Source organism: Moschus berezovskii, chromosome 22, assembly GCF_049115385.1.
Source record: "Moschus berezovskii isolate FMDL1 chromosome 22, NW_MosBer_1.0, whole genome shotgun sequence".
NCBI lineage: Eukaryota > Metazoa > Chordata > Mammalia > Artiodactyla > Moschidae > Moschus > Moschus berezovskii.
Genome location: NC_142481.1, coordinates 2,279,606 through 2,299,094, shown reverse-complemented (window position 1 = coordinate 2,299,094; position 19,489 = coordinate 2,279,606). Strand labels below are relative to the sequence as shown.

The window sequence follows — 19,489 nt, the reverse complement described above, 5'->3', positions numbered from 1 at the left end:
GCCACACACTGAGGATGCGGGTCCTGGGCTCGAACTCGTGGAATCTGGCTCCCAATTCCTGCATTGAGACGTGCCTGTGCAAACTGCCTCCTGTCACTGAAGGTTGATCATAACGTCCAGGGATTCACCTCCTCTCTGGAGAGGAGGGCGCTTTGTGAGCTTACCTGCTTCTGTTAGTAAATACATGCTTTTTAAATTACTGGTTACACCACAGTGTACTCACTCGCGGGCTAAGTCCCTCTGATCCCTTTCTGGGTCTGCAGTTGGTTGGCTGTCACCTAAGCGACAGATGACTTATTGATGTTATTTATAATTATTTTCCTACCAGGTGGCGATAGTGGTAAAGAATCCACCTGCCAATGAAGGAAGTATAACAGAGGAAGGTTTGATCCCTGGGTCAGAAAGATGCCTGGAGAAGGAAATGGCAACCCACTGGTCTTGCCTGGGAAATCCCATGGACAGAGGAGCCTGGTGGGGAGGAGGAATGGGGAGTTCGTGTTTAATGGGGACAGAGTTTATTCGCAAGATGAAAGCAGCGCTGGAGATGGACGGTGGTGATGGTTATATAACAATGTGAATGTACTTAGTGACATTGAACTGTGCACTTTCAAATGGTTTAGATGGTAAGTTTTATGTTATGTGTACAATAATTGGAAATTTAAAGAGAAACAAACTTGTGATTTACTGTTGTAATATATGGTGTTATGGTCTGCATGTGTCCCCACAAAATCCCTATGTTGAAACATAGTCCCTGAGGTGATGCTCTGAGCTTCCTAGAGGAGGACATGGTGCCCCACTCCAGTATTCTTGCCTGGATAATCCCACGGACAGAGGGGCCTGGCAGGCTACAGTCCATGGGGTCGCAAAGAGTTGGGCACAACATAGCAATGACCACAGTGGCTTATGATACTGGGCATATTTTGTATGATTTTTACTGTCTGTAAATGTTTTTTGGCTGGGTGTCTGTTCAGATCCTTTTCCATTTTTTATGGAGTTGTTTTAGAGGTCTTGCTGTATTTTGAGTCCAAATCCTTTATCAGGTACAAGTTTTATAAATATTTTCCTCTCGGTTTGTGGCTTGTCTTTTGATTTCTGAATAAGGTGTTTCAGAGTAGAAATCTTTAACCCTATAAAGTCCACAATACTACCTTTTTCTTTTGTGGACTGGCTTTTTGTGTTGTGTGTTAAAGCTCAAAGTCCATGATCTAAAGACCAAACCCAAGATCATGTAGAGTTTCTATGTTTTTGTCTATTATTTTGATAGTTTCATATTTTAAATGTCTGTTAATAAATTTGAATTAATTTGGGGTCAAAAAAAGAGACTCCCGAGTTTCCAATGCATGGGGGGCCAGTTTGATCCCTGGTCGGGGAACTAAGATCCCACATGCCATGCAGTGCGACCAAAAAAATATGTAAATAAATAAACAAAATTTAAACAGGAGGCCCAGAGACCTCCCTGGCCCCTTACACCGTGTGAGGACACAGCAAGAAACCAGCCGTGTGCTGCCCTAACCAGAACATGACCTTGCCAGTACCATACTCTTGGACTTCCAGATGCCACTTGTTCAGCTGCTGAGTCGTGTCCCACTCTTTGCGACCCCATAGACTGCAGCACACCAGGCCTCCCTGTCCATCACCAACTCCCGGAGTTTACCCAAACCCATATCCTTTGAGTCGGTGATGCCATCTAACCGTCTCATACTCTGTCGTCCCCTTCTCCTCCTGACCTCAATCTTTCCCAGCATCAGGGTCTCTTCCAGTGTGTCATCTCTTTGCATCAGGTGACCAAAATACTGGAGCTTCAGCATCAGTCCTTCCCGAGGGGACACTGCGGGTGCTCATATAATGTCTGTCCACCCTCTGCATCACTGATGTCCCCAGATTTCCACACCTCTTCCGTGCGTCCCGGGCGCTGAGGGCCACAGGGGACGGGGGGTACCGTTCACTCCCGACAGTCCTGTCCCCTCTGCTCCAGTCTCGCCTCATTTCAGGCTTAGAAGAAGCTTTCAGACACACCCAGATATGCCTGTCTGTCACCCTGATATGTCTGTCTAACACCCTGACATGATTGTCTGTCACCCTGACATGACTGTCAACCTGCTATGACTGTGTCTATCACCCTGACATGACTGTGTCTGTCACCCTGCCATGACTGTCTGTCACCCTGACATGACTGTGTCTATCACACTGATCTATGTCTGTCACCCTGACATGACTGTGTCTGTCACCCTGACATGACTGTCAACCTGATATGACTGCATCTATCACCCTGATATGGCTGTGTCTGTCAACCTGATATGAGTGTGTCTATCACCCTGACATGACTGTCAACCTGATATGACTGCATCTATCACCCTGATATGGCTGTGTCTGTCAACCTGATATGAGTGTGTCTATCACCCTGACGTGACTGTCACCCTGACATGACTGTCAACCTGATATGACTGCATCTATCACCCTGACATGGCTGCATCTATCACCCTGATATGGCTGTGTCTATCACCTTGGTATGACTGTATCTAACACCCTGACATGACTGTCTGTCAACCTGATATGACTGTGTCTATCACCCTGACATGACTGTGTCTGTCACACTGATCTGACTTGTCTGTCACCCTGATACAGCTCTAACACCCTGACATGACTGTGTCTGTCACCCTGACATGGCTGTGTCTGTCACCCTGACATGACTGTGTCTGTCACCTTGATACAACTGTATCTAACACCCTGACATGACTGTGTCACCCTGATATGGCTGTGTCTGTCACCCTGACATGACTGTGTCTGTCACCCTGACATGACTGTGTCTATCACACTGATCTGACTGTGTCTGTCACCCTGATACGACTGTGTCTAACACCCTGACATGACTGTAAACCTGATCTGTGTCTATCACCCTGACATGGCTGTGTCTGTCACCTTGATACGGCTGTATCTGACACCCTGACCTGACTGTGTCTGTCACCCTGACCTGACTGTGTCTGTCACCCTGATACGGCTGTATCTGACACCCTGACATGACTGTGTCTAACACCCTGACCTGACTGTGTCTGTCACCCTGATACAACTGTATCTGACACCCTGACCTGACTGTGTCTGTCACCCTGATACAGCTGTATCTGACACCCTGACATGAGTGTCTGAGGCCCTCCAGGGGCTCCCCATCACTCTCAGGAGGAAGCCACAGCTGACTGAGCTCCGAGACCTGTCTGTGTGGCTCTGGCCCACGGGTGTAGACTCTCGGAGCCTCCCGCCCCAGAGGGACACCAGACCCCGGCCGCGGAAAGCCGCTGGAGACCCCAGCTGCACCGCCGCCTCCCCGCCGTCGGGGCTTTGCTTTCGCTGCGCCTCCACCTCCATTGCCCTCGCTCACCCTGCCTCAGTGATTCCTACTCGTCCTTCCTGACTCAAGCAGGTTGGGTGCCTCCCCTGTCCTCCACCTCCCTGTACCACCGCCATTATAATGACCACACCTTTTTATCCAGAACCCACAGCGAGCAAGGACAGGGCAGAGATTCGATCCCACATCTGTCAGGCTCTTTAACTCTGGTCACTGCTTGGGGTTTCCTCAAAAGCCCCTTGCAGCCCTAATGCTTTGAAGCTCTATGATCGAGGCGTGTAGCTGCTCCATGCAGAGTTCAAAGATTCCAATCCCCAGAAATCTGATCACAAACTAGGAGGACTTTAGCAGTTAGGGCTCAGCTTGCATGAAACAGAAACACAGTTCGAATAGGTTTAAAGCCAAACACAAAAAGGGGGGAGGGCAATAAAATTCTGTTGGCTTATATAACATCCAAAAAATTCCATACATAGAGACACCTTCAGGTGTGATTTGATCAGGAGCTCAAAGAATGTCACCAAGTACTGGTCTCTTGCCCCATATCTTTGGGCTCTGCTAGCCTCCATTTTGTTTCACTCTAGGCATTCACCTGGTGGCAAGATAGCCTCCAGCAGTTTCCAAACTATGCTTACCTCTCTAAAAGTTAGGTGGGAAAGTTGGTGAGTGCCTTTCTCTCACTTGTCCTGGCAAACGGCCCAGTTCTATTTGGTTAAATCTGATTGGGTGGCCTGAACCAATCACAGTGGCCTGGGAGCTATGGAGCCAGCTTCCCCAAAACCTGGTAGAAGAGCAGTCCGGAAGAGGTGACCCATTCGGCTCCCCAGGAAAACTGGGTGCAGTTACCGGAGACAAGGAAATGGATCCTGGGAGAATAGTGAAGGTTTCTAGAAAGGGTCCAGGCTGGTGACAGGTGGGCATGCTGGGTACTTCACGGGTGTTTCCTCACCTTGTCTTCATCACTGTGCAAGGAGTTAACAACATCAGCTGAAGTGTGTCCATGGGGACATCGCTGGGCTCTTCACTTACCTGATCTCGACTAGTCCTCACAGTAATCCCATGAAACAAGTCCCATGCTCCCCTGGTGGCCCAGATGGTAAAGAATCTGCCTGCCAACACAGGAGACCTGGGATTAATCCCTGGGTTGGGAAGATCCCCTGGAGAAGGGATAGGCTACCCACTCCAGTATTCTTCGGCTTCCCTGGTGGCTCAGATGATAAAGAATCCGCCTGCAATGCAGGAGACCTGGGTTTGATCCCTGGGTCAGGAAGATCCCCTGGAGAAGGGAACGCCAACCCACTCCAGTATTCTTGCCTGGAGAATTCCATGGACAGAGGAGGCTGGCAAGTTATAGTCCCTGGGGTCACAAAGAGTCAGACACAACTGAGAACTGAGCACACACAGATGTAGAAGATAGAGGAAGATACGGATACACACACACATAAATGTATCACTCTTGTTCTAGTACATTCAGACTGCTATCAAAGAACATCGCAGACTGGGTGACTTCTCCACAATGGAAATTCATTGTTCACAGCTCTGGAAGCTAGATGTCCAAGGTCAAGGCTGCAGCACGGTTGCCTTCTGGTGAGGGCCCCCGCTACCACCACCTTCCTGGTTCACAGCCAGCACCTTCTCCATGTGGCCTCAGAAGGTATAAGGGTCTAGCAAGCTCTCTGGGGTCCCTTTTATAAAAGTGCTAATTCTGGTACCTGAGGGCACCTCCTTCATGACCTAATCACCTCTCAGAGACCGCCCCACACACACACACCAAGGCATCCGGCCACGTTAGGATTTCAACAGGAATGCTGGGGAGACGTGAATATCCAGACCATAGCAACTCCCTTTCTAAAGGAAACATGGGTTCTCAAAAAAAAGAATGAAATGTGTGTCTCATTAAGAGGCTTTTCTAACTCTATGTGTTAAAGAGGAAGAATCCCCAAGTGAAACTGAATTGGTTATTCACCGCCCTTCCTAACACTCTTGACACCCAATGAGGAAAAGATGGACCAGAGAAATAAATAAGACACAGCAAAACCCCCAAAGACCTCCTTAACTATAAATCCAACCAGCTTTTAATACATTTCATTACAAAATAAAGTAGGATCCTTATTACTGAAGAAGCAAAGTACATTAAGATCCTCTAGATTTCAGTTCATTTCCAGCAAGACCTGGTTTGCCAATTACAAAACATCAGGAGAAAGTTAACGAGAGGTGGGGGCACGGGCAGGCGTGGTTGGTGTAAACAAACTATAAAGCCCATTAAACATTCCTCTTAGGCTGGCGGGTTGTTCCCAGAGCTATAAAAAGTTCAGCGTAATTCCGAATGGTCGTGAGGTTTAAAAGGGAACGCTCTCTTGTTGCCAGAGGAGTTCGTTTAAAAATAAACGTTTATTTATGTCTGGCAGTTTTTCCCAACATTATCACAGGACAGAAGATAAATTTGGGGCTGCTGCCTCTGCATCTGATCCCACTACTGTCTCCCTGACTCCCCAGAGGGACCGCTGGACAGGGAGGGGCTGCCTTTGTGAAGGTGAGGGACCCTGGACTCAGACTTGTTCTGGTTCCACCGCTCAGTCGAGTCCGACTCCTTTGCCACTCCACAGACTGTAGCCCACCAGGCTCCTCTGCCCATGGGATTCTCCAGGCAAGAATACTGGAGTGGGTCACCATTTCCTTCTGTAGGGGATCTTCTGGACCTAGGGATCCAACCTGCACCTCCTGTGCCGGCAGGCGGGTTCTTTATCACTGAGCCACCAGGGATGCCAGGTTACCCAGGTTCGATTCCTAGGCAGGGAACTAAGATCTCCCAGGTGGTCATTCTCAGCACCTCTCTCCAGGCTGCACTGTGTGTGTGTGTGCGTGTGTCGGGGACTCTGGAATGACGATGAACAGCACAGGAGGGCCTCAGCATCCCAGAATAAGTGGTTCTGGGGAACAGCCGCTTCCCACAGGGACCCGTATCTCGTATTTACAAGAATGTGATTTCTGGGTTTGGCTGGGATTCTCTCTTGACCAATGAAACTAAAAACTATTATTATTTTCTTAAAAAGTAGTCCATCCTGTGGACTCAGGGGAGCGGGGGGATACTGAGATAGCAGCACTGAGGTACGTACACGACTGTGTGTCAAATAGGTAGTCAGCAGGAAGATGCTCTGTAGCACAGAGCTTGTGCTCTGATGACCTAGAAGGGTGGGGGCGAGGCTCAAGAGGGAGGGGACGTATGTATACATAGAGCTGATTGACTTCGCTGTTAGCAGAAACTAACACAACACTGTAAAGCAACTGCTCCAGTTAGAAACCACAAAAAGTAGTCGGTCCTCCTTGAATGTGAATTCCATACCTTCGAACTCTCCTACTAAGTAAATGGGTTTATGCCCAACAGTTACTCAAAAACAGGACTTGCAAGAAACCAACTCTGACGACACCTGTCCTGGTCTGTGCGCGGGCTGGAAAAGAATTTCCAGACATGAGGCAGAATGAGAGAAGGATAAAATTTATTAGAACGGGCGACGCTGTTAGAACAGCGGGCTGGCTCAAGGGAGAGCTAATCTCTCTCATGAGTTAGTAGTCAATGTTTATAGACTGGAAGGGTGGCATTAGGTGATTGGTTAGGATGCTACAGGGTGGGCATTTTACCTAACATGGGATCAGGAAGATTGGAAGAAAAGCCATGACAAACATAGACAATGTATTAAAGAGCAGAGACATCGCTTTGCCAACAAAGGTCCGTCTAGTCAAAGCTATGGTTTTTCCAGTAGTCATGTAAAGATGTGAGAGTTGGACACTAAAGAAGGCTGAGCCCCAAAGAATTGATGTTTTTAAACTGTGGTGCTAGAGAAGACTGTTCAGAGGCCCTTGGACAGCAAGAAAATCAGTCAATCCTAAAGGAAATCAACCCTGAATATTCATTGGAAGGACTGATGTTGAAGTTGAAGCTCCACTACTTTGGCCACCTGATACAAAGACCCGACTCACTGGAAAAGACCCTGATGCTGGGAAAGATTGAGGGCAGAAGAAGAAGGGGATGACAGAGGATGAGATGGTTGGATGGTATCACCGACTCAATGGACACGAGTTTGATCAAACTCTAGGAGATAGTGGAGGACAGAGGAGCCTGGCAAGCTGCAGTCCATGGGGTCGCAAAGAGTTAGAGATGACTCAGCAACTGAACAACGACCTGGGGTCAGGGAATTGGCCTGTTTAGATCTGCAGACTCGCGGCAACAGTTGCTATGGGACTTGGTCAGTTCCGGGGATTTTAGTCCTGTGACCTTGGTACAGGGCTCCACAACACCCTGATCTTGGACTTCCAGCCTCCAGAATGGTGAAAAATTAAACCTCTGTTTGTCTCCCTCCTGCTGTAGGCCCTGCTCACTGTCCCTACACCCTCAGAAGGAGGGATGGGGGGGGCACGTATTCCAGCCAGAGAAGAACCTGCACCCCACCCCCTACTGCACTTCCTAAAGCCTGAGTCGAGCGCCGCCCCTGCCTCTCTCCCGCTGTGTCACTGAGGCCAAGCCCACTCACTTCATAGGGCCTCACTTCTCCCGACTGTAAAATGGGCTCATGCTTTGATCTGCTCTGCCTTCTCCCCTGGGTGAGTGTGCCGGTGAAATAAGATAATGGGGGCAGCGTGATCCCATCATTAAGCAATTCATTCCTAATTTCCTTATTCATCCTGAGTGTTTCCTAAGGGGAAGATGACTCACTCTCAAATTCAGCCCCCACTCCCTGTCCCGGAGCCCTCTAAGTGGGGTGCAGACTGCCCCGTTCATCCCAGGACTTGTCCCCTCCCTTGTTCAGGGGCTCATCTGTCACCTGTTTATCCAGGAACGTTACCTGAGCCTCCTGGGCGCTCAGGGCAGGGCTGGAGACCCAGGGGAGAGCTCAACGCCCTCGCCGCCCTGCTGGATCTCCTTACTTTAAAGACCAGACAGAAAAAAAGCGTTAATTATTATTTTGAGTAATAATTATATTGCTGCTACAAAGCAGCCAGGGAGCTTTGGGGTACAGCTAGGTTTGCTGCCAAAGGAATTCTCGCCCTCAGGCCTCGGAAGTAGGGTAAGAATTTCTTTCCTCCCCTGCTTATTTACTCCTTTCAAGAGCAGGCCCCAAGCGAGGAGCTGGCAACCACTGCATCTGTGGTTCCTCACCAGAGGGTGGGCGGGGCAGCCGCACACCCACAGAGATGGAGTGAGAAGGGACACTGTGGAGGCTCAGATGAGGCCCTTCGTCCAGGTTTATTGCAGTGGGCATGGTCTGTGAGGGCTTCTTGGAGGAGGTGACATTTGACTTGCTCACTGATCAGTAGGTACGATAGCACCAGGTGAAGAAATGGAGGGAAGACATCCAGAGAGTCCTTTTATTCTATTTCTCACCCATAACGACAGTACACTTGAGCGCTGGAGAACCCGCCACCGTGTGTGGGTACTGCATAACTCATCAAGGCGCTGTTATGTGTATAGCTACTTAATTTGTGGGCCCAGTGAACAGTGAAAATGCAAAGCCTCACGTTAAAAAAAAAATTAATTTGAAGATGGGTCTAGCACCTACCAAAGTCAACTTCAAATGCAGATTTTCACAATATTTTCTTATCTCAAAGGGCATCTGAAATATACTTGAAGTGATATTCTTTAATATCACTGGTGTTTTTTTTTTAACATTAAAATACCTCAATTTATACCCCCCCCCCAAAAAAAAGAGAATTTGAAGATGGGACTTTCCCTGTGGTCCAGTGGTTAAGAATCCACCTTGCAATGCAGGGGACACAGGTTTGATCCCTGGTTGGCAACTAAGATGCCACATGCCATGGAGAACTAAGCCCTGCACGGCAACTACAGAACGGTACGTTCTAGAGCCCGTGTGCAACAGCTAGAGAATCTGAGCACCTCACCCAAAGGCCCTGCATGCCACACCTGAGACCCGAAGCAGCCAAGTAACAATAACAATATATATGCACATATACAAAGAATTTGAAGGTGGCCTGTATGCTCAGTCCCTCGGTCCTGACAGACTCTTTACCACCCCGTGGACTGTAGCCCTCCAGGCTCCTCTGTCCATGGGATTCTCCAGGCAAGAATATTGGAGTGGGTTGCCATTTCCTCCTCCAGGGGGTCTTCCCAACCTGAGGATCAAACCCGTGTCTTTTGTGGCTCCTGCATTGCAAGTGGATTCTTTACCACTAGCACCACCTGGGAATACATCTGGCTTGTGGGATCTTAGTTCCCTCATCGGGGATCGAAATCATGCCCCTGAAGTGGAAGCGTGGAGTCTTAACCACTGGACCTCCAGGGAAGTCTTTTAGATTGATATCCTAAGACCATAGAAAACTGGGGCGAAAGCAAGTTTCTTTGCTAGGGGGGAGGGGCGAAACATTCTCCTCTGTCCAGCTCAAGGTCTTAAATGCCTCTTAAAAAAATCCAAGTGGAGACGTCGAGTGGGCAATCGGAAGTGAGTGGGAACAAAGGTCAGCAGGAAAGACTCCGCTGTGGCTGGAACTCACTGGGCAAGAGGGGAGCGGTGGGCCAAGGTCCGTGAGGCAACAGTGAGGAGGGTGGTTTTCACCCGCTCTCGGACAGGAGGTTCTGAATCAGCCACTGACCACTTGTGAAACGAGGGGGAAAGTGTCCGTCTGGTGAACGCTGGTTCCGCGCCAGCCACTGTCTCACCCCGTCTGCGCAGCCCCGGGCGAGGACTGAGTCCGGTTTCCGCGCGGTTCCCGGGCCGGCCTCGGTCTTGTGCCCATCTGTGCATCTCCCTCCCGGGTCTGAGATGGGGAGGCTGCCGCCCGGTCCCCGGAGGCCAGTCGAGACCTTGCAGACAGACCCCTCCCCGACGCAAAGGCGGGGAGGCAAACGGAGTCTAGGACCCGCGAGCCAGGCTCACACGGCAGAGCAGGGCGCCCTGGCTGGCCCCCGGACTGCGCCCTCCGGAGGCCGCGGCCTCGCGGCCAACTCGGACCCCGCTGCGTCCGCAAGGGGCGGGGAGGGAGGGGGACGCGCGGCCCGTTGTCAAGGAGACGCAGCGCGTAGCTCTGATTGGCGCAGAGCTCCGACTCGAGCCCCTCCTCCCCGCCAGCCGACTTCTGGGCTGCGCGGGCCAGGTTTCCGGACGAGCCGCTCCGGTTTCCACGGCAACGCCACCCTGGCTCCTCCTCCCTCGGCCCGTCCGCTCGGCCCTTCGGCGCGCCTGCGCCTGCCCGGGGTCGGGTCGGGGGGAGCCCGCGCGCCGGCCCTGGCGAAGACCCGTGTGTGTTGTGGGAAATGTAGTCCAAAACCTGGCGGCGCCTCGGTGCATCTTGGGAAATGTAGTTCTGGCGCCGGCTGCACCTTCCCGGAACGGCGTAAGGTGGGGGTGGGTCGCCCAGGCGAGGGCCAATGAGAGGCCGCCTTTGCCGCGATGCTCCCTGGGAGATGTTGTTCTGGGTGCGGGCGGCGGGGTAGTTGTGGTGGGGAGGCGGCCGCGGGGCGTCTGGGAGGGTTGGGGGTCGGGGGATAGGCGCCTTTGGCGCAAAGCCTGCCGGGGCATGGAGTCCTGGTGAGCGCTGTGCGCATGCGCGAGGTGCCGAGGGGGCTTGGGGGTCTCGCCCGGGAGAGTGAGGTGAGCGAGGGGGGAAAGGAGGGAGGCGTCGGAGGGGCCCGGCGGGATGAGCCTCGGGGAGGGAGCCGGCGGGGGGCCCGGGGAGGGAGGAACGGCGGAGGCGGGGGAGGGGATGAAAAGGGGGCCGGGGGCTGGGAGCGCGAACGGGGGTGGGGGCGTCGGGAAGGGGGAGGGGTGCGGGCCCGAGGGCGGAGGACGGCGGCGGGGCAGGGAGGGGCGGGGAGGGGCGGAGGGGGAGGGGAGGGAGTAAGGAGGGAGGGGGGTGCGGGTCGCGGGGGCGGGGCGAGTTGGAGACGGGGCGGGGGGAGGGGAGGGACTGGCGGGGCGGGGGCTGGGCCCTGCCTGGGAGTCTGGGGGCGCCGGCGGGGACGGACCGGGTCGGAGAGGTTTGCGGAAAGGGGCTCCGGGGAAGGGGCGGGCGGGGCGCGGGCGGGCCTTCGGCGCGCGGGTCTCTGCAAGCTGGGCGGCACTTCGGCGGAGCTGCGCCTTTCCCGGGCCAGGGTCAGCTGCCCTCCTCCTTTCTCTCCTGCTTGGGGGCAGGTGCCCCCCACCCTCCCCTCGACAGCCTGACTGGTGGGCGCGCCGCGCTGCTCTCCTGGTCGTCCGCGGCGGCCCTGCCGCCCGCCTTCTGTTTCCCCCTTCAGCCCCTGCTCCCGCGGGTGCTTGGATGCAGCGCCGCCGCTTTTGTTGGAAGCGGTGTCCCGGCACCGCACAGAGTGACGGGAGTGGGCAGGGCGGGCGCTGGTGGAAGGCTGGCTGGGCGCCTCCGCGGGCGCCCCGCAGCATCTTTGTTTTCCGTATGTCTTGACTTCCTGAGACTCCTAGGTTGGTCCGACTTGTCCCATTTTGCAGCCCCCGGGAGAGACGATTCAGAGCGTAAAAGGTGGCGGGTGAGCCTTGTCCTAGGACGACTCGCTGGGAAGGTGGCCCTTTGCTCTGAGTAAATATTAGTCTAGTGGACCGGTGGCTCCCCAGCAGGGCCCACTGTGTCCCTGCCCCCGCCGCCGGGGAGTCGTGGAAGTTTCCGGGACACATTTTTGGTTGTCACAGTTGCGGAGACACTGCTGGCATCTGGGTGAAAGGCGCTGCAAAACATTGGCCAGGTTAAAAGTGGTAGCCAGGCAGGCAAGCTCCATCCAGAGCCTTCTCATTTATTTTTTCCGTCTTTTTTTTAACTTGTATTTTTTAATAATTTTTTAAATTGAAGCATAATTGTTTTATAATATTGTGTTGATTTCTGCAGTACATCAACATAAATCAGCCATAGGTATGCATGTGTCCCCTGCCTCTGGAATCTCTCTTCCCCTTTTTTGCATTTTTTTTAAACTTAACTTATGGAAGTTTAGTTGATTCCCAGTGTTCATTTCTGCTGTCCAGCAAAGTGTTTCAGTTACACACTGCCGCATTCTTGCTTCTTACTCTTTTCCATGATGGTTCATCGCAGGGTGGATGATGAACCATATCATGATGGACTGGGATCCTGTGCTGTGCAGTCGAACCTTGTTTATCTGTCCCGTGTATAACAGTTTGTGTCTGCTAATCCCAAACTACCACTCTGTCCCTCTGCTCCTCCCCGTTGCAGCCACACTTTAAAGCCAGTGCGAGTTCAGTCCCTTCCACTTGCTAGCTGGCTGATCAAACCAGCTTAGGTCTGAGATGGTCCTCCCTACACAGCAGATGCGCACAGCTGTGCACCAGTAAAACTTCTATTTAAAAACAGGCTGTCAGCCAGTGGTCTCAAAGGTTTTAAGCTCAGGACCCCTTTATACCTTAAACAATTTTTGAAGACGCTTCCCAAAGCACTTTTGATTACAGATTACATCCCTGTGTCATCTCAGAAAGTAAGGCTGAGAAAATCTCATAATACAAGTGCGTTTAGAAATAGCAGTAGTTGACTTTTCCACATGTTAGCATAAATAGCACTTTTTTCTCTTAATTTTTTTTATCTTGATTTTTTATTGGAGTGCAGTTGATTTAGGGCTTCCCTGGGGGCTCAGCTGGTAAAGAATCTGCCTGCAATGAGGGAGACCTGGGTTTGATCCCTGTGTTGGGAAGATTCCCTGAAGAAGGGAATGGCTGCCCACTCCAGTATTCTGACCTGGAGAATTCCATGGATTGTATAGTCCGTGTGGTCGCAGAGAGTCAGACACGACTGAACTACCCACTTTCATAGTTGATTTAAGGGGCTTCCCAGGTGGCATTAGTGGTAAAGAACCCATCTGCCAATGCAGGAGACCTAAGAGATGTGGGTCAGTCCCTGGGTTGGGATGATACCCTGGAGGAGGAACTAGCAACCCACTCCAGTCTTCTTGCTGGAGAATTCTGTGGACAGAAGAACCTGGTGGGCTACAGTCCATGGGGTCCCAAAGAGACACGACTGAAGCAACTTAACATGCACCCACGGATCGCTGATTTACAATAGTGTGTTTCTGCTGTAGAGCATGGTGAATTAGTTACGCATGCACATATTCACTCTTTTATAGATTCGAATCGTATGTAGGTCTTTCCGAGTATCCAGTAGGGTTCCCCGTGCTGTTCACTGGCTACGTGTCAGTTCTCTGTTCTGTGTGTGGGAATGTGTATGTGTTAATCCCAATCTCCCAGTTTTTCCCACGCCCCATAATGGTTTTTAAATGAATAACCGTGTTTTCCAAATGAAAAGTTGGAAACATGGCATCACTTGTCTTTGCACATCTCAGCGTGACCCGAACAGCTGGGTTCCCACAGCCGCCTCTGCTCTCCACCAAGGCCCTAGGAAGGCCCACCGCATGCTTGGGAGAGAAGGCAGGGAAAGGGGCTGGTAACTTCTCTGGGTCAGGAAGCGTGTTCTCATCTCGAGATACCCTCAAAGGAACTCCAGGGTCCCCAGACCGTTTGAGGACTGTGGTTCCAGGTGGGGTTTATTTGGGGGCTGCATCCCTCTTTGTTGGGGTGGGGCCATTCAGGGTCCTGCAGGGTACCCCGCAGTGTCCCCAGCCTCTGCTGGCTAGATGCCAACCATACCGCTCCCCTGCACTCCCATCTGACCATCAGAAGTGTCTCCAGACCATCCAGATCGCCGCTGCCCTGGAGCCCTGCTCTGTCTTCCGTCCTCCGGACTGAGGCCACTGCCCGTCTGTGTCCCGCCTTGGGGAAGGAGAAGAGGAAGTGGGCGGCACGGGCTACCTGGGTGGCAACACTGGACGGAGCTGCCATTTCCTGCTCCAGGGGCTCCTCCCGACCCAGGGCTCGAACCTGGGTCTCCTGTGTCTCCTGCCTGAGAAGACAGTCCAGCGACTCCACTGGGAGGGTAGAGGGTCTTAGAGTCAGTACCCATCGGCTTCAAAGCTCCCAGACTGTGACAGAGGGCTCCTGTGAGTGTCGAGGCCTGACCACCACAGACCAGGGGGCTTCAACCGCAGACACTTGCTCCTTGTGGCTGGGGAAGCGGGGGTCTGGCCTGGATCAGTGCAGGTGGACGGGGGTCTGGCTAGGGCCTCCCCCTGCCGCCCCCAGCCCCAAGAACCCTACCCTCTCTTCCCACTGTGTCCCCCCACACCGGGGCGGGAGCTGCCATGTCCTGGGAAGACAGCCACACCCTGGGCCCCATTGTGACGGCCTCACTTCACTTCCACGTCCTCCTCAGAGCCCCAGCCCTGTGTTCAGTCACGTTGGGGCCCGAGCGTCCATATGAGCCCCAGGGGTGGAGGGGGACACGGCTGTATGCACCCTGGTTTGTGAGGGAGAGGCGGGACAGGGAGTGCTTGGGAGCCTGCAGCGCCCGCCTCCGGGGTGCAACATCGGGATGCGACCACCAGCATTAGAGGTGCTGATGACAAGGTCGGGGTGCCCGGGCACCAGCGGCCTCCGTGCGCACAGCCTCGCTGGGTCCTCGCGGACGCAGGAGGCGGGGAGAGTGGGGACAGGGACCCACACGCAGCGGGCGACCCTTCATCTTGCAGGGGGAGGAACTGAGGCATGGGGTGGGGCGGCCAGCCCTCCCGAGTGGGGGCCCCCAGAGCGTGCCCTGACCCGGCCTCTCTCCACAGGTGCCGTGACCCCGCTGCCGGCCCCATGGAGGCGCTGGGCCCGGCCCCCGTGAAGCAGGAGCGAGGCACCGCTGAGGGCCTGACCACCGATTCGCCATGGCACCGCTTCCGCCACTTCCACCTGGGTGACGCCCCGGGGCCCCGCGAGGCGCTGGGGCTGCTGCGCGCGCTTTGCCGGGCCTGGCTGCGGCCCGAGGTGCGCACCAAGGAGCAGATGCTGGAGCTGTTGGTGCTCGAGCAGTTCCTGAGTGCGCTGCCCGCCGAGGTGCAGGCCTGGGTGTGCAGCCGCCGGCCGCAGAGCGGCGAGGAGGCGGTGGCGCTGCTGGAGGAGCTGTGGGTGAGCCCAGAGTCCGCCCTCCCCCTGCCCCCAGGGCCCCCTCCTCCCCTCCCCCACACTCAACACTGCCCCCATCCCTCCTCCCCCTCCCCTCGGGGTCCCTCCTCTTCTCTTCCCGACTCCCACCCCCTACCCCCTTCCCTCCTCCCCCTCCCCTCCCTCGTCCCCTTTCCCCCTCTCCCCATGCTCGCTCCCTGCCCCCAGGTCCCCATGGAGACACCCCCAACAGGCCTGATGGACCCTGAGGTCCAGGGTGTGGTGGCGGCGCGGGGAGGGTCAGGCCTGCCATGGCGGTAAGGGACGGTGCACAGGCAACCTTGAGCAAACTTCAGGGGATGGTTAAGGACAGAGGAGCCTACCGGGCTGCAGACCAAGGGGTCGCAGAGAGTCAGATGCGACTAACACCGCCCTGGACCCACCCTTCTGACAACTGATGCAAGTTCAGGGTCCCTGGACCACCCCAAGGGCTTACCCTGCCCTGCCCGTGGCTGTGGTTGGTCCCGGCCGAAGGACACCGGTTAACTGCTAAGGAGGGGCGGTGGGGAGAGGCCAGGAGGGTCCTCCAGGACCCAGGGGGCAGCGCCAGCCCCAGGCAACAGCATGTGGCGGGGCACACACGGAGGTGCGCCAGCAGGAGTGCTCCCGAGCTTCCCACCTGGAGGTGTGGCCGGGCTTCAGGCCTGGACGGCGGCGTAGATGCGGGCAACCATGGCCCAAAGCCTCCGCCATGAGTTGAACACCCAGCGTGGCCCCAGGCCCCGGTCTGGCAGGACCAGCTGGCCCAGCAGGTGGGGGCAGAGGGCAGGCCTGTCTCTGGGGCAGGCTGGGTCTGCTGTGCCCCGCGGCCTCGGGGCTGTAGTGTACTCCCGCGCACTTGTGAGTTGGCCTTGGCCAGTTCTGCCAGAGACTCCCTGGCAAAGCTGTCCGTGGGATTCTCCAGCATGAATACTACAGTGGGTTGCCATTGTCTACTCCCGAGGATCTTCCCAACCAGCGATCGAACCCACATATCCTGTGTCTTTTGCATTGGCGGGCAGATTCTTGACCACTGAGCCACCTGGGCAGACAGTTTAGTGACTCCACCGGGAGGTCCACGACACCTTTCCAGGAGAAATGACTTCACACAGACTCCTCAAGGAGCCGTGACAAGAGCGTAAAGGAGCCAGAAGTTGTGGGCCTGAAGCTATCTCTCAACCATGGACCTCTGACCAGGCCATGCTGCTCAGAGCCATCCATGGGACATCTGGGAAAAGCTTCTTAATTTGGTCCTGAGTTGAAAGTAGCTTCTGTGTTTTCCTTCTGCATTTTGTCTTGGAGCTGGCCCAGGGCTTCAAAGCTAAAGGCAGGGTTAAAGCAGCTCCATCAGTGGTCTGTCAGCTAACAAACCGCCCAAAGCGCAGTGACTCAGAGCAGTAAATGGTCACGGTCTCCGCCGGCCCCGTGGGTTGGGAGTGAGGGGTGGGCATGCCTGGGCCCCTCAGGAGGCTGCCGGGGGCTGGAGGACCCGCTTCGGAGGTCTCAGGCTTTGCCATGTGGGCCTCTCCATGGGCCAGTCCATGGATGACCCCAGCCCGGTGGCCACTGCCCCCAGAGCCCGTGGCAGGACCAGGAGGGCAGGCGGTGGGGCTCCGGCTTCTCAGCTGGCCACGTGGGGTCTCTGGTTCCAGGCACCAGCGACGAGGGCGCCTCAGGATGCGACCGGAGGCTCCGGGGTCAGCGTGGGACACGTGGGACAGGAAGCCGGTGGGGAGATGCCCTCAGGTGAGCAGCCCCTCCTTCCGCACCACGCTCCCCGCCTGGGGGACATGTTCCCCCCTTGTCCGTCACTCACGCGTTCAGTGGACCGACCCCCACGCGCTGGACCCCACCCCAGAGGGCCCAGCACACAGGGAAGGGGGTCAGACAGGACAGGAGCGCTGGCAGTGCTGACATCCCGCAGCTGCCTCGAGACCCTGGCGTCACCAGCCTTTCCCTGCAGCAGAAGCCCCGGCACCAAAGGGACTAACCCACCTGGGATGGGCGCCTGCGGAGCCAGGGTTGCGTCCCGGCAGCCTGACCCCGGCTCCGCACCCTGGTTCTCACCAGGCACCTCCTTAACAGCCTCTGTCCATACCCCCACAGCCTATCTTTCCCCACCCACCAGCCCATCCATCTGTCCCCCAGCCCGCCCCCCATCCACCCATGAACTAGTCTCTCCACTCCCCCATCCACGAACCATCCTCTCCCCCCATCCGTGAACCCGTCTGCCCACCCCACCCCCATCCGTGAACCAGTCTTTCCACTGCCCCACCCATCAACCGGCCTGTCCACGCCCCATCCATGAACCAATCTGTCCACTCCACATCCATCAACCAGTCCATCCACCCACCCAGCTTGCGCACCCCCAGTGCCCACTGGTCCCCCCGCCCATCCATCCTGGCCGGGCCCATGAGCCACCCTGCCCCCGTCCCTGCACCTGTTGGTCCACCTCCCCATCCATGCAGCACCCCGTCCCGGGCAGCCGTGAGCCAGTCCCTGGCCGCCCTGATTCTGCACCTTTGCCTGTAGGAGATGCGGCCCCCGGCGCTGAGGAACCGGCGACGGCGGACGCCCAGGCCGCGCGCCCCTACAAGCAGGAGCCGGGCAGCCCCCCGCCGGCGCCGCCAGCCCCGCCAGCGCCCGGCCTGCCCGCCTTCCTGGCGGCCCCGGGCACCGCGTCCTGCCCCGAGTGCGGCAAGGCCCCGCTGAAGCCCGCGCACCTGCTGCGCCACCGGCAGAGCCACTCAGTGGAGAAGCCGCACGCCTGCCCCGAGTGCGGCAAGGCCTTCCGGCGCAAGGAGCACCTGCGGCGCCACCGCGGCACGCACCCCGGCGGCCCGGGCCCGGCCCTGCGGCCGCTGCCCGCACGCGAGAGGCCGCACGCCTGCTGCGAGTGCGGCAAGAGCTTCTACTGGCGCGAGCACCTGGTGCGCCACCGGAAGACGCACTCGGGCGCGCGGCCCTTCGCCTGCTGGCAGTGCGGCAAGGGCTTCGGGCGCCGCGAGCACGTGCTCCGCCACCAGCGCACCCACGGGCGCGCGGCCCCGGGCCCCGACGGCGCCGCGCCCTTCCCCCCCTGGCCCCTGGGGTAGCGCCGGCCGCGCGCCCCGCGCCTCTGCCCCGGCTCCGCCCCGCGATGCCCGAGGCCCGTCGCGTGATGCCCCGAACCTCACTCCCCCGGTCGGCCCCCGCCCTGGTCCTCGCAGCCCTCCCCATCCCCACGCTCCCGGGCCGGAGCCCAGACGAGGACCTGCGCAGGGCCGGGCCCCGGGCTGGAGGAGCCTGCAGGGAGGGGACTGGGTCTTGTCCCGCCCGGGGGGACGGCCCGGGTTCCTGCGGGGGGGATCTGAGCTCTGGGTCCTCGCGCTGCGGCCGGCCTGTCAGGCAGGCCGGAGGTGGACAGACGCTTGCTCCCTGACGCGCGCCGGAGACCGCCTCTGACCAGCGACTGGACAGTGTTGTTAATAAAGCCGCTAACGAGTTGTGCAGACCCTGGCGCCCGCGTTCTATCCGAGCTGCCGTCTGGGGAGGGGCGTGGTGGGCCCCACCGGGGACCCTCCCAGCTGGCAGGGCCTTGGGAGTCGGCGTAGCCCAGGGCCCGGTTCCTTGCCCTTGAGTCTAGAGACTCGGTGAGCCCTTGAGAGGTGACAGGGTGAGTTGCCCTGGTCTCCTGCTTATCCAGTGCCCGAGCCTGGCCGGGCTTCTGATGGCGGAATCCCCTCGATCACCGCCCTCGACTTCCCGCCGCCAGCCACTGGACCAGCAAGACCCAGGCCACGGGCCCTGCTATCTGGCTGCGAGGGCATCTGGGAAAGCGACTAGCTGGACCCCCCCAGGCGTTTACAGCCAGAGCCGGGCCCCACCTTCCAACATGGTTAACAGCTGGTGGAGGTGGGGGCGCCAGGTGGTCTCCAGGGTGCCTTGGGCAAGCACTCAGGCCTCAGCGTCCACCTTGTGGGATAAGGCTGATATCGCTGCTTCTGGAAGGGGCCGGCCCTGGAGTTGAAGGCAGAGGCCTGCCCTTCCGGCTGGCAGAGCAGTGACCCTCGCGGGCATCTCTGGCAGGGCCCCCTTCCATGCCTGGGGTTCGTGTGGCCACGCCTGGCAGAGAAAGTGGGCTTGGAGAGGCCACGTTCTGCAGCCAGACCCAGCGAGGGGGCCAGAGGAG

General features: G+C 56.6%; 1 protein-coding gene across 3 annotated transcripts; it reads left to right on the top strand.

Moving 5' to 3' along the window:
• The first annotated feature begins 10,801 nt into the window (after window positions 1–10,801).
• On the top strand, window positions 10,802–18,811 carry ZNF444 (zinc finger protein 444). Of its 3 annotated transcripts, none has more exons than XM_055410664.2 (4): window positions 10,802–10,938; window positions 14,967–15,303; window positions 16,971–17,064; window positions 17,851–18,811. In XM_055410664.2, exons 2-4 carry the CDS (start codon window positions 14,992–14,994, stop codon window positions 18,411–18,413), a joined length of 969 nt encoding a protein of 322 aa, XP_055266639.1. In that variant the 5' UTR covers window positions 10,802–10,938; window positions 14,967–14,991; the 3' UTR covers window positions 18,414–18,811. The 3 variants fall into 3 exon arrangements, with proteins under 3 accessions (XP_055266639.1, XP_055266641.1, XP_055266640.1); XM_055410666.2 differs by lacking the exon at window positions 10,802–10,938 and adding an exon at window positions 11,262–11,324; XM_055410665.2 differs by lacking the exon at window positions 10,802–10,938 and adding an exon at window positions 11,453–13,831.
• The last annotated feature ends 678 nt before the right edge of the window (window positions 18,812–19,489 follow it).